Raw genomic sequence first — 12,197 nt, forward strand, 5'->3', positions numbered from 1 at the left:
TTAACTATAAATGTGAGATTAATTATTGCACTATAACTAATTGTTTAAGAATTACATATCTAAAATAGTACTAAGACAACTCTTAATTTAACGTTAAAACCAATCAATTATGATCCACTCATGGTTATTATTAGAAAGGCAAAAGAGATTTAGATTTTTTAGCATACTCTCTTGATTGGAAAGTGTAGACAAAAGGAGTCCGTTTACATTGGTTGGAAGCATATCAAGCTCAATTGTTATAGAGCTTACAAGGATTTAATGAACATTGTAGGATATGACAATCATTTTTCGGAATTCAGATGGTCGATGGCTTAAAATGGATATACAAAGGATTGAAATTTGTGATACCCTTCAAGCTGAAATATGGAGAATGTATACAAATGATAAGAAGATAAAGATATACGCATTATCTCATAGTAGAAAAGTGACTCTAAATTTTTGGTTGACATGATAACATGAAGTTGTAAGCCTAACGAAAATACTTATATTTTGGTTCGTCATATTCAAGACCTCTCAAAATTATAGTGATATGTTGTTTTTAAGCACACCCGACGTGAGGGAAACAAATGCATTGATCGAGTAGCTAGTTTTAGTGTATTTTGCCACCCTTCTACTAGATCTAACTCATTAGTGTGAAATCAGAGGTAATGCATTGTAGTCTAATACTGATTTATTTATTTTTTAGAGTTAAATATGCTTTTGATCCCTATAAATATACCAACTTTTCGTTTTAGTCCCTCTAAACTTGTCAGTAAACTCTTATAGAAAGTAAAGAGTAAGACCGTGCATGTAAAGTCTTATTTTAATTTCAATTGGTCGGTACCTTGTCTGTAATCAAATATTAAGATTGACAACCGCCAAATCTCGAAAACAATTTTATATTTCAAACAAACTCCTATGGAAGATTAAAAAAAAAGCATGTATCTATCTAATCACCATTGCTTTTTAGAGTCACAATAATATATATACCATATGATATAAAACATTAAACTAAAATACAAAATGCAACAGCCACAGTAGGTAGTTCAGTCTCCATCATAATACGTGTGCACAGGATCATAACTCCTTTAGCAGTCTCTCACGTGCGGTGTGTTTCGTGCGTGCCAAACTGTCGGTGATGATAGTAGTAGTAAGTAAATTGAAACATCCTTTGACTTCGAGACACAGTCACAATAGTTTGAAAAGAAATGCAGTTTGCTTAAAATTTAATACCCTACTACTACTACTACACATGGCTTCGATATCAGCTTGAGAATCTTGGTTTATTTTCTTTGTCTGAAATTCAGCTTGGTTCATTGAATCAATGAATATAGATGTAAATGTAATTCTCTTACTCCGGCTCATTATGTGAATTTTACTCTTCTCCTTTTTAGTTTTCTTAATTTCCAACTCGATTTTTTAAAAATATGTTCAACGTAAGTTAATTTTCACTCGGTACGTGAGTTAACTTGCATTGAAACTCAGCGTGAGTTAACTTGTATTACGATCATTTTCTGTATTTAGGCCAATACTAGCAGCTCGCACTTAAACACACACTTCTTTCTCTCTTCACCCACAAAAAGTGCGAAAATTTGGTGGAAAAGTTTGGTCTCAAATCATTGAAAAATGTTAGGAAGCAAATTTTTACGCTCATCAAACGTCAAAAAAAGGTAATGCATCACCTAACCTATTTACAATTTGCTGGTTTCTCTACTAAGTACGTCAGTTTGTAGCCCTAGACGTAGCGTGAGTTAACTCCTGATGAAGTGTTAGCGTGAGTTAACTTCCGCTGATGGGCAGCGTGACTGAACTTGCGTAGGGGTTGCAACTTTGAATTTTGGCGCCTTTTTTCCTTAGGCTTATAAAACATAAGTTATTATAATCTTTTTTATTTGTTCTTCATAGTGATGGTTGAAAATATGATGAATGATGGTTTTGAGCCCTAACCGTCCATCATTGAAGCTTTCGTTGATGTTAAGCATTCCATTGAAGCTTCTATTGATGTCAAACCTTCCATTGAAACGAAACCTTCCCTTGTTTTCAAGCTTCGTGACAATGAAGTAAACATCGCGTCATTTTTTTTCATCAAAGATAGATGACGAGTGCGAGATGATTTGCTTGATTAGGTTAATCGACAAGCGGCAAAAGCGGAATTTACTATATCTATAGATATATTCGATCTAAAAAATCCAATATTAACATTGTATTGTGAAATGAGTGGTGAATACAAACCACCAAAGACGAAGAAGAAATTGAAGCTTGAAGGAACGGGCTCAAGGAAATGTGGATGTCCGTTTAGGATGCGTAGTTTGTAACAGTCCGTTTTTCGCTAGAATTATTTTAATTATTTATTTTATGTGTGTGTGTGTGTGTGTGTGTGTGTGTGTGTGGGGGGGGGGGGGGGGGGGGGGGGGGGGGGGGGGTTGGGAGTTGTGTGTGATCATTGATCTTTGTGTGCATTTAATTCGGGATTAGTGGATTTTTTTTTTGCCTAGAACGATATGCATTTAATTTGGGATTAGTGGATTTTTTTTTGCCTAGAACGATATTTTAGTCATTTTTAGACTAAGGAGTATTTTTGTCAATTGGCGAGTGAGGGTAAATTAGTCATTTTATTGAAAAGGTTATTTTTGGTATTTTGGTGAGAGTGGTTATTTTTACTAAGTTACTAAGTTGGAGTAAATATTTGGTGTTTTAATGATTTAAGTGAGTAGTAACTTTTGTGAATTAGTTGGTAAGAATGTTAAGCTCATTATAACAATTACAAACCTAGCCCAATTAGAAGGTGATATATAAGCATAACTCTCATGAGAAATTAGGTTAAGTCATTCGTTATTTCATTTCATTTCACAAAAACAAGAGGTAGAGAGAAAAAGTAGATCAAGAGGAAATAAGAGGAAGCTAGAGAAAGAGCTTGGGGTTTGAAGAGCTAGGAGGAGAATTGAAGCTTAAGCTAGTGATTCAAGACCTAGAGGTAAGGGGATGAATTTATTTTCATAATTAAGCTATACTATTCATCTTTTCAATTATGGGCCATAAGTGATTATTGTGAATTGTGACTTTTTGTGATTTTGATGATGAATTTCGTGCTCCTAATTCATGTGAATTTGTAGGTATGATAAACTTCATGAAATTGATATGTTAATGTGCTTAAAATTCCTAGTTGTTGTTGGTGATAAGTTGTTTTGATAATTTTTGGTTATTTGAGTGTAAATCATGAATTGATGAGTGATTATTGTTGAAACATGTATGTTGATGGGCATTGAATTGGTGTGGTTGTTTGTGAAGTTTGAATGAAAAATGAAAAAAAGTGAGTTTTGGTGAAAAATGAACATAATGATAATTTTGAGGTGAATTGATGATAAGATTCCATGTTTATTGTTGTTTTGAATGTCTTTTTATGTATGTTAACTAATAAACAAGTTTGGGGACGAATTTGGGTCAAAGGGGGTCAAAAACGAGATTTTGGGGTGAAAAAATGATGGGTTCCGAGAGGGAAAACCCAAGAATAGGGTTTATGTCCTAGTGTAACTCGTTGGGCGAGTTACAGCTCGCCGTGGTGAGTTGTACAGTGTAGAACCCCATGTATTTAATTGTGGATATGCTTTCTAAACCTTTGGAAACATCAAATGAATTGGATTGGAGTTGGTTTTGTGAATCGAATCAAACTTTTTGAAAAATGTTCAAGAACACGAATTTTTCCGAAAACTCCTTTTTCTCAGAGAAAAATGTTAGGGTTAAGGTTGTTTACTCCAATGATGATTTTCAAAAATGGTTATGGATGGTTTACATGAGCTTTAACTTGGTCTTACTTTGAAATGGAATTCTTTGGAAAAGTGATAAAATGAGACGAACTTAGGTGAATTTTGGAATCAGTCAGAATTGGCCTATGATGCGTATATGCATATGTTATTGTGATCATATGTGAGCATTGTATATGCTTTGTTGAGGTGTTTGAACATGTATGACTTGTCTTTGGTAAATTACTTAGGAAATGTTGAAAGTTGTGAAAATAGACGAACTTTGTTAAAATGTGGTTTCATGATTGGATAAGTTGCAATTAGCTTCATGCTTAAGATGATATGATAGAATAAGAATGAATCAATGTTGGCTTGGTGTTTAATATGATGAATGTCTTGACGTGGATAGTTGTCCGTCTTTTATGTGAAATGTGAATTTGAAACCTTGTTGTTTCTTTGAGGTGATTGTTGTTGATGACAATTCTTTTGTGATTTTAATTTGATGATTTGATGACGACTCTTGTTGAATTATGACTTGTGAATTGTGGAGTGAATGTGTTTCTTTTGGCGATGACTATTTGATGAGTGTTTGGTGATAATTATGATAGGTTTGATGTTGATTATGATGATGATTTTAATGATGGTGAATTCTTACATGCAAAATGACGGTGATTTGATGGTGACCACATTTATTAAAAATGAAGGTGTTTATGTTGGTGATTTGTTGGTGAATGTATGCATTATTGAGTCATATGTTCATGCATCATAAGTATCAAGTAGGATATTTATATCCAACGAAGGTGATTAGGATATTATGTATCAAACGACGGTGATTAGAATACTTTGTATTAATCGACGATGATTATGATACAGTTGTATCTTGAGGTGACGACCTTAACGGTGACTGATACCACATGCATATAGAGTCATGTTTAGGCGCATTGCATACATTTGATAATTGGTGATTCATGTCATATTTGACTATATGCTTGGTGTATATGTGCATTTGTGAAACTTGGTAATTTATGCAATCGGGGAAATATGTGAATTGTGTGAGAATGTGTACATCTTGTTGTTTGTTATCTTTGATGATACTTGTATACTTGGTGACTTAATTGATAATAGATATTTTGATGGTAGTAGTGAAGTGTGAATTATATGTATATGATTTGGTAACAATGAAATGATGAATTGTATTTATTGAATCGATTAAGCTAAATAAGGAATGAGGTGATAAATTCTTATATTGATTGATGTTGTTAATTGATGAACTTTTGATGATGAGTTAATTAAAGAGTGAATATGTTTGATATGATATGATAGGGGAATGATAATATCCATGTGATGTTAGTATTCTAGAAATGTTGAGTATGTATATGTGTCATGCATGAAATCCTTGAATACTTATGTTGGATTATAATTTAATTGTGGAATATTATCTAACCCCAGTGGTCATTTGGTTGACCGCCTACCTTATTCGTATGGTTGTATAGACGGCGTGCATGCATAGTTGTTGCTTTGCTTGGTGAGTATGCTGGAAGCTAGCTTTGGAGCTACCTCGTTTTTGTTTTCTGATTCTTAGTGTGTTGGGCACTGATTATGGGTGTCTATATGTTATTTACATTTTATAACTTTTCGAGATTTTATTTACTCAGTATGTTGAGATTGAAGATTATTTATAGTGATGTATTATGATGATGTGACATGGCCATTTTGGAGATTTTTATTATTTGTTGATGAGTTGTATGATATTATTCCGCTGCGATGTTTTGAGATGCATGGTTTGAACTTATAGAAGAAGTAACATCTAAATCATTTGCATGATTTGTATTATTTGTGTGATTTATCGCTTTAAGGGTTTATGGTGTTACATGGTTACTTTGAGAAGAATACAAATGAATGATGGTTGGCCATTCTTAATGGGGTTCACAACCATGAGTTGGAGCCAAAGTTAGGCAGTCACCTTCTTGCGGGTATGCTAAGAGAGGAGGAGAAGAAAAAGGTTTTTGACATGGTCAAATATGTTTATTTCACCAGGGAAAATTGTGATGACACCACTCTTGAAGACACATGTTTTGCTCATCCTGAATCTATTAATTTGTTTAACACTCTTCCGACCGTTTTGGTCATGGACTCCAATTATAAAACCAACTTGTACAGAATGTCATTGTTTGATATAGTTAGTGTTACCTTTACGAATAAGACATAATCTGTTGCTTTTGTTTTTCTTGCCTATGAAAAAGAGGGTAACTTTACCTGGATTCCAAAGATGTTATTTCGTCTTTGGTCCTCAAAACTCAATATGTCTAAGGTCATTGTCACTGACAAGGACACTGCTTTGATGAATGTTGTTACCAAAGTTCTTCCTGAAAATGCCGCTTTACTTTGTCATTTCCATACTGAGGAAAATGTAAGAACCAAATGCATCACAGACTGTAGAGTCAAACCGAAGCCGGAGAATGTAAAAGTTGATGGGAAATATATAGAAGTGAATGAGGTGAAGGCAAGTGACATAGTTAACAACATCATGAGAGCTTAGAATGATGTGGTTTAATCTCTTATAAAGGATTCATATGAAAAGTGCGGTAATATGATTTTGAGATGTATGCAAAAAAATTCTAAAGTTCCTTAACTATGTTGAAACTACAATATTGAACACTATAAAGGAAAAATTTGTGAGGGCATAGACAAACGGCGTCTTGCATCAGGATTGCAGAACCACCAAGGTTGAATCGACTCATGGAAAGTTGAAAAAATATTTGAGTAACAGTGTGGGAGATTTGGCAACATGTTGAGGTGTAACAGACAAAATGTTGACAATCCAATTGAGTGAGATAAAAGCAACCTTTGGGAAAACTCGTTCCATTTTGGAACACAGATACAAAGGAAAGGGCTTAGGGTTCTTCAATCTCTGAGTTTCAAATGCAAATGGAGAGGAGGTGTGACCGTCTCTTTGATTGACACAGTGGACTTCACTTTTGATGGTGTTTTTCTTACTTGTAGCCATTCTAAAGATTGAAAGTTTTTTGGCAGTTTTGATCTTTAGTAAAGAAAAAGGATTGGGAAAACTAATTTCCCATAGATACTGCCACTAATCTTGAGTGATCATAAGAACAATGTTTGATGATCAAGCATATCGTTGAAACGGAAAGGGAGGGGGGGTACCTGCAAAAGGCACTTTGATGCTTAAGGTAGTATGAGAGCAATAAGATGAGAATTTTTGGGTGAATAAAATCGTACCTTGGAGAATTGTTTGATTGCACATTTATAAGGTTGAAGATTGTGATATGCCATTGATGGTGGATAGCCATTGTCGATGGTTATAGGAGGTGGCATTATGTGCATGTCGACTGATGAAGTGTAAAAAGGGGATGACATGTTACGAATCCAGGGGAATCTTATCCTTTTGTCTATTGCAAGCACACCTCACATGCCGAAGGAGGGTTCTAACAGTATTATCTGGGTCTTAATGGATTGATTCTAATTTTAGTAAGGGTGTTCAAATCCGAACTGACCCAATAAAAAAGCTGCAAATTGGACCAACATATATTGAAACCGTAAAAAAATGCATTTTATTTGGATGTATTCATGCCATTTTTTAAGTTAACAATATGTTTTGATTCAGTTTGCGGTTTTTAATCTACAAACAAACTAAACCACACCAAACCGCAACATAAGAGAAACATCAATTAAATTTATGTCTCCCAACCCAATATAAAAGCCGCAAATCGAACCAACACAAACATGAAACCGCAAAAAAAATCGCATTTGGTTTGGATGTATTCAAGTCATTTTTTATGTCAACAATGCGGTTTGGTTCAGTTTGTGGTTTTTATTTTTCCAACCAAAGTAAACCAACATAAGAGAAACAACAATTAAATTTATGTCTCCTGATCCAATACTCATATTAACTAAATGTATACTTTTATAGAATGACTACATTTTTTTTCTATTATTATGTTTATTATTTGTTTCTTATTTCAAAAATATATTTATTTGCTTTAATCTTCTTTTACTTGACTTTTGTAGATCTCTTTATGTTAGATATATGTTAAATTATAGAAACTCAATTATCACTTAGTCTTTTGCATTTTTTAATTGAGAGTGTTATATCTTGGTTTATGTTTTTAATATAGTCTATATTGATGACAACATTGTTGGATGAAAGTGAAAGTACAATGTCGGATGAAATTTCAAACACTATAGAAAATAAGTTGTTTTTAACTTGATTTGAATGTTGGAAACAAAAATTTGTGTTGTCTCGAAAAAAAACTGTAATAACTACATCAATCCAAACCGCATTGTGTTGATTTAATTTAGTTTTTATTCTAAAAGTCAATAAAACAAAATTAAACTGTATACTTTTTTATCTTATAGTTCGGATGCCTTTTAATGTCAAAACATAACCAATTCACTGCAAACACTACTACATTTTAGACTCTGGACGGATGAACAAGATCTTTTAGACATTACATAACAAAGTCATATACATGTATAAAAGCATCCATGATGGTAGTACACTAATAGAGACTCTTTAAATGGACCCCACACATACACATCATTTATTTATAATTTTTTAATAAAAGTATCTGTTAAGAACTCAATGACTCCAACGACAATATACTAATAGAGACTCCAATGAAAAATACTTAAATATGTCTCACTAACTTGACATAATTATACAAATGTAATTTATTTATTAAATTATCAATTACCTCATAAAATATTAATTCTTTTGAAAGTGAGACCAACTTATACATATTTTACTACTTCTTTTAAACGTGAGACTATTAGTTGCACAGAAAAGAAAAAGTCTTTTTTTTTTCTAAATATAGAAAGAGTCTGAACCGTCAATATATTCCTGAAGACCTCGAAGACCTCCAAAAGGGCTTTTAGACCCTCCCAGAGGCCTCAGCGTCCTCCAGACGGGCTTTAAGGCTCATAGCGCGTCTCTCCCAGGACACGGCCTCTATCCGCTTCTAGAAGCCTATATAACGCGCTTAAATACTCGAAACACCTCTATTACTTGCTGCCTAAGTAACCACAAAACATGCACATAGAAGGCTATAAATACCACCCTTGGGAGCAATCTCAAGGCATCCAATTAATAGTATAAACCCTAGATTCTACCAGCGTACTTTTGCAATTACAATTGACGCCGTCTGTGGGAAAAGGTAAAACTAACCTAGACCACTCCTCTTAATCACAAATTGCGATTTAGAAACCTTAAAACCAGAAAAACCATGAATCGTACCCGCTACAGCTGCGATCCAGAAAACCCTTTCACTTCCAAACCCTAAATCGCCCTGATTTAGGAACCCACTCTTACCATCCTCATGGCAACCGCTGAAGAAGTCGAGACGTTGAGAACCCAAATCACTCAACTTGTGGAGCAGAACGAAGCTCTGCACGCCTCCATGGAAACTATCCAACAGAAGCAACAAGAAGAGAAAGACAAGTCTCATCATGGTGAGATGGGCGATCCCGAGCCTCAACCTCTCTCAGCTGAAGTTTGGAACAAACCCATTCCGGAGAACTTCAAACCGCCTCATATGTCACCTTTCGATGGAAAGAGCGATCCCGTAGAGCACATCATAACTTTCAACACTCGTATGGCCGTTGTAGGAGCCATTGACATCCTCAAATGAAAACTTTTAGCAGGAACCTTCACTGATGCTGCTCTACACTGGTACATGAACCTCCCTCATTTTTCAATCATGGGCTATCAAGACATGACCAGGAAACTCATCCAGCAAATGATCAATCCAAATCAAGAGATATTCGTACGAGTTTTCTAGAACGGCCTAAGGGCCGGAATATTCAACGAATCTTTAGCTCACAAGTCCGCTGACTACATGGACGAAATTATAGCCAGAGCCGAATGTTACATCAAAGGAGAAGAAAGCAATGCAGAGAAAAATTCCAGAGACGTGAAGGAGCGCAACACCAATAACTCAGAGCGAAAGACCTACCACCCGCCAGCAAGCAGAGATTGGGCATCGTACAGAAAGCAGGAAAGGCGACCTTATGCACCTTATAGAACAAGGCCACGCCTAGATGACTTCACTCCCCTGAATACTCGCCCAGAATGCACCCTCAGAGAAGTTTATCATACAAAGATGATTCCAGACGCCCCAACATCGTGAGGTCCCACCATGGGAACAAATAGAGATGGATGGTGCAAGTATCACAGGATCCGAGGCCACGACACTGATTCCTGTATCCACCTCAGGCAAAAAATTGAGAAACTCATACAAAGTGGCAAGCTTCGGGGATACACTAAGGAAGACAAGGGCGAGGATAAGAGAAAGTCAGAAAGAGAACATGAAGCGAAGAAGGAAAGCCAAAATGAAGAGTAAAGACATATTCTTCACACTATCTCAAGAGGATTCGCCGAAGGACGAGAATCAAGTTCTTCCCGCAAAAGATATGCACAAAACGTAATGCTATGCTAAGAGGATAACAGTCGAGCATCGGAACGCGAGCCTGACATCACTTTTTTACCCAAGGTTTATCAAGATATTATTCCACACGACGACGACCACATGGTCATCACTTTTCAAATTTTCAAATGGGATGTTAAAAGGGTATTGATCGATCCAGGAAGTTCAGCTGATATCCTTTATTATGATACGTTCGAACGAATGGGCCTAGATTCTGAACAGTTATAGCCTTTCAAAGAAACGATGGCTGGATTCACGGCAGAGCAAGTAGATATGCGCGAATACATCACCCTGAAGACAACCTTTGGTGTCGGCTCTCAAGCAAAAACAATTCGAGTCTGGTATCTCGTAGTGAACTCGCCCAACTCATATAATATAATTATTGGGCGTCCTGCTTTTAATCTTTTGGGAGCATTCCTTTCTACCAAGGTTTTAGGAATGAAATATCCTCTAGACAACGGAAAAGTAGGAACCATAAGAGGCGACCAGAAAGTCGCCAGGGAATGTTACGACAACAGTTTACGCCTCCAGAAGGGAAAAAAGAAAGCAAGCAGTGGGGAAGGTCTTGTGGTGAGTATGATTGATTTAGATCCCAGGGAAGATTTCCAACATGAACGCCTTGAACCTACTGAAGATCTGAAGGAAATCTCCATAGGTCCTGAAATCTACCAAAATACGAAGATTGGGACATCCTTAGATCCAATAGAAGAAGCAACCCTTATAGCCTTGTTAAGAAAAAACCTTAATTTATTTGCCTGGCAACCTTCTGGTATGCCTGGGATTGATCCAGACGTTGTATGCCATCATCTATCTGTCAACCTGGGTGTCAAACTGGTTGTGCAGCGTAAAAGAAAGTTAGGCGAGGAAAGAAGCAAAGTTGTTGACGAAGAAGTGAAGAAGTTAGTTGACGGTCGTTTCATCAATGAAATCAAATATTCAACCTGGCTAGCCAATATTGTCTTGGTCAAAAAAGCATCAGGAAAATGGTGTATGTGCATAGATTACACATATCTGAACATGGTGTGCCCCAAAGACCCATACCTTTTGCCTAACATTGATCATCTCATCGACAACGCATTAAGATTCAAAGCCCTCAGCTTCATGGACGCTTACTCTAGTTACAATCAAATAAGGATGGACCCTTTAGATGCACCAAAAACAACATTCATGACTAACAACAAGAACTACCACTATGAAGTCATACCTTTTGGTCTCAGAAATGCATGCGCTACTTTCCAAAGATGCATGGACACAACTTTTTCTCAACAAATAGGGTGAAACCTTGAAGTATATATATATTACTTAGTGGCGAAAACTAAAGAAGGATCCAGCCACACAGAAGATTTGGAAGAAATATTGGGACAGGTGAGGAAATACAACATGCGTTTGAACCCAGCAAAGTGCTCATTTGGCGTGCAAGTAGGAAATTTCTTAGGTTTCCTCTTAACCAGGCGAGGCATTGAAGCAAACCCAGATAAATTCCAGGAGATCATTAACATGAGAAGCCTGTCAAACTTCAAAGAAGTCCAACAGCTGACTGAAAGATTAACAGCTTTGTCACGATTCCTATCCTGCGCAGGCGACAAAGCCTTCTCCTTTTTTGCCTTCATTAAGAAGAAAGAGAGCTTTGAATGGACAACAGAATGTGAAGACGGCTTTCCAAAAATAAAAACCTTATTGTCTAGCCCGTCTATCCTGCATCGTCCTAGTAAGAACACCATCCTCTTTCTTTATTTAGCAATTTCTGATAATGCCATGAGTTGAGTATTGGTAGAAGACTCGGATATGGGAGAAAACCAGTTTATTTCGTGATTAGAGTCTTTAAAGGAGTAGAATTAAGGTGTCATAAAATAGAGCACCTAGCACTAGCTGTAGTTATTAGCAGACTTCATCGTAGAGTTCACTTCGCAAGTCCAGGAAGAAATACCACACATTTGGCTCCTATCAGTGGATGGATCTTCAAACCTAAAGGGAAGCGTAGCAGGTGTCGTACTCGAAGGACCAAATGATCTTCTAATCAAACAATCCCTCAAAT

The 12,197-nt window shown here is 36.1% G+C and overlaps 1 protein-coding gene across 1 annotated transcript; it reads left to right on the plus strand.

The window, feature by feature from the left end:
* The first annotated feature begins 10,405 nt into the window (after positions 1 to 10,405).
* On the plus strand, positions 10,406 to 11,440 carry LOC146916403 (uncharacterized). The gene has a single exon (XM_085721618.1). It carries the CDS (start codon positions 10,406 to 10,408, stop codon positions 11,438 to 11,440), a length of 1,035 nt encoding a protein of 344 aa, XP_085577744.1.
* Positions 11,441 to 12,197: the final 757 nt, after the last annotated feature.

Source organism: Medicago sativa, chromosome 6 (genome assembly GCF_051527215.1).
Source record: "Medicago sativa cultivar Bolivia chromosome 6, Bolivia_mono, whole genome shotgun sequence".
In the NCBI taxonomy this organism is placed as follows: domain Eukaryota; kingdom Viridiplantae; phylum Streptophyta; class Magnoliopsida; order Fabales; family Fabaceae; genus Medicago; species Medicago sativa.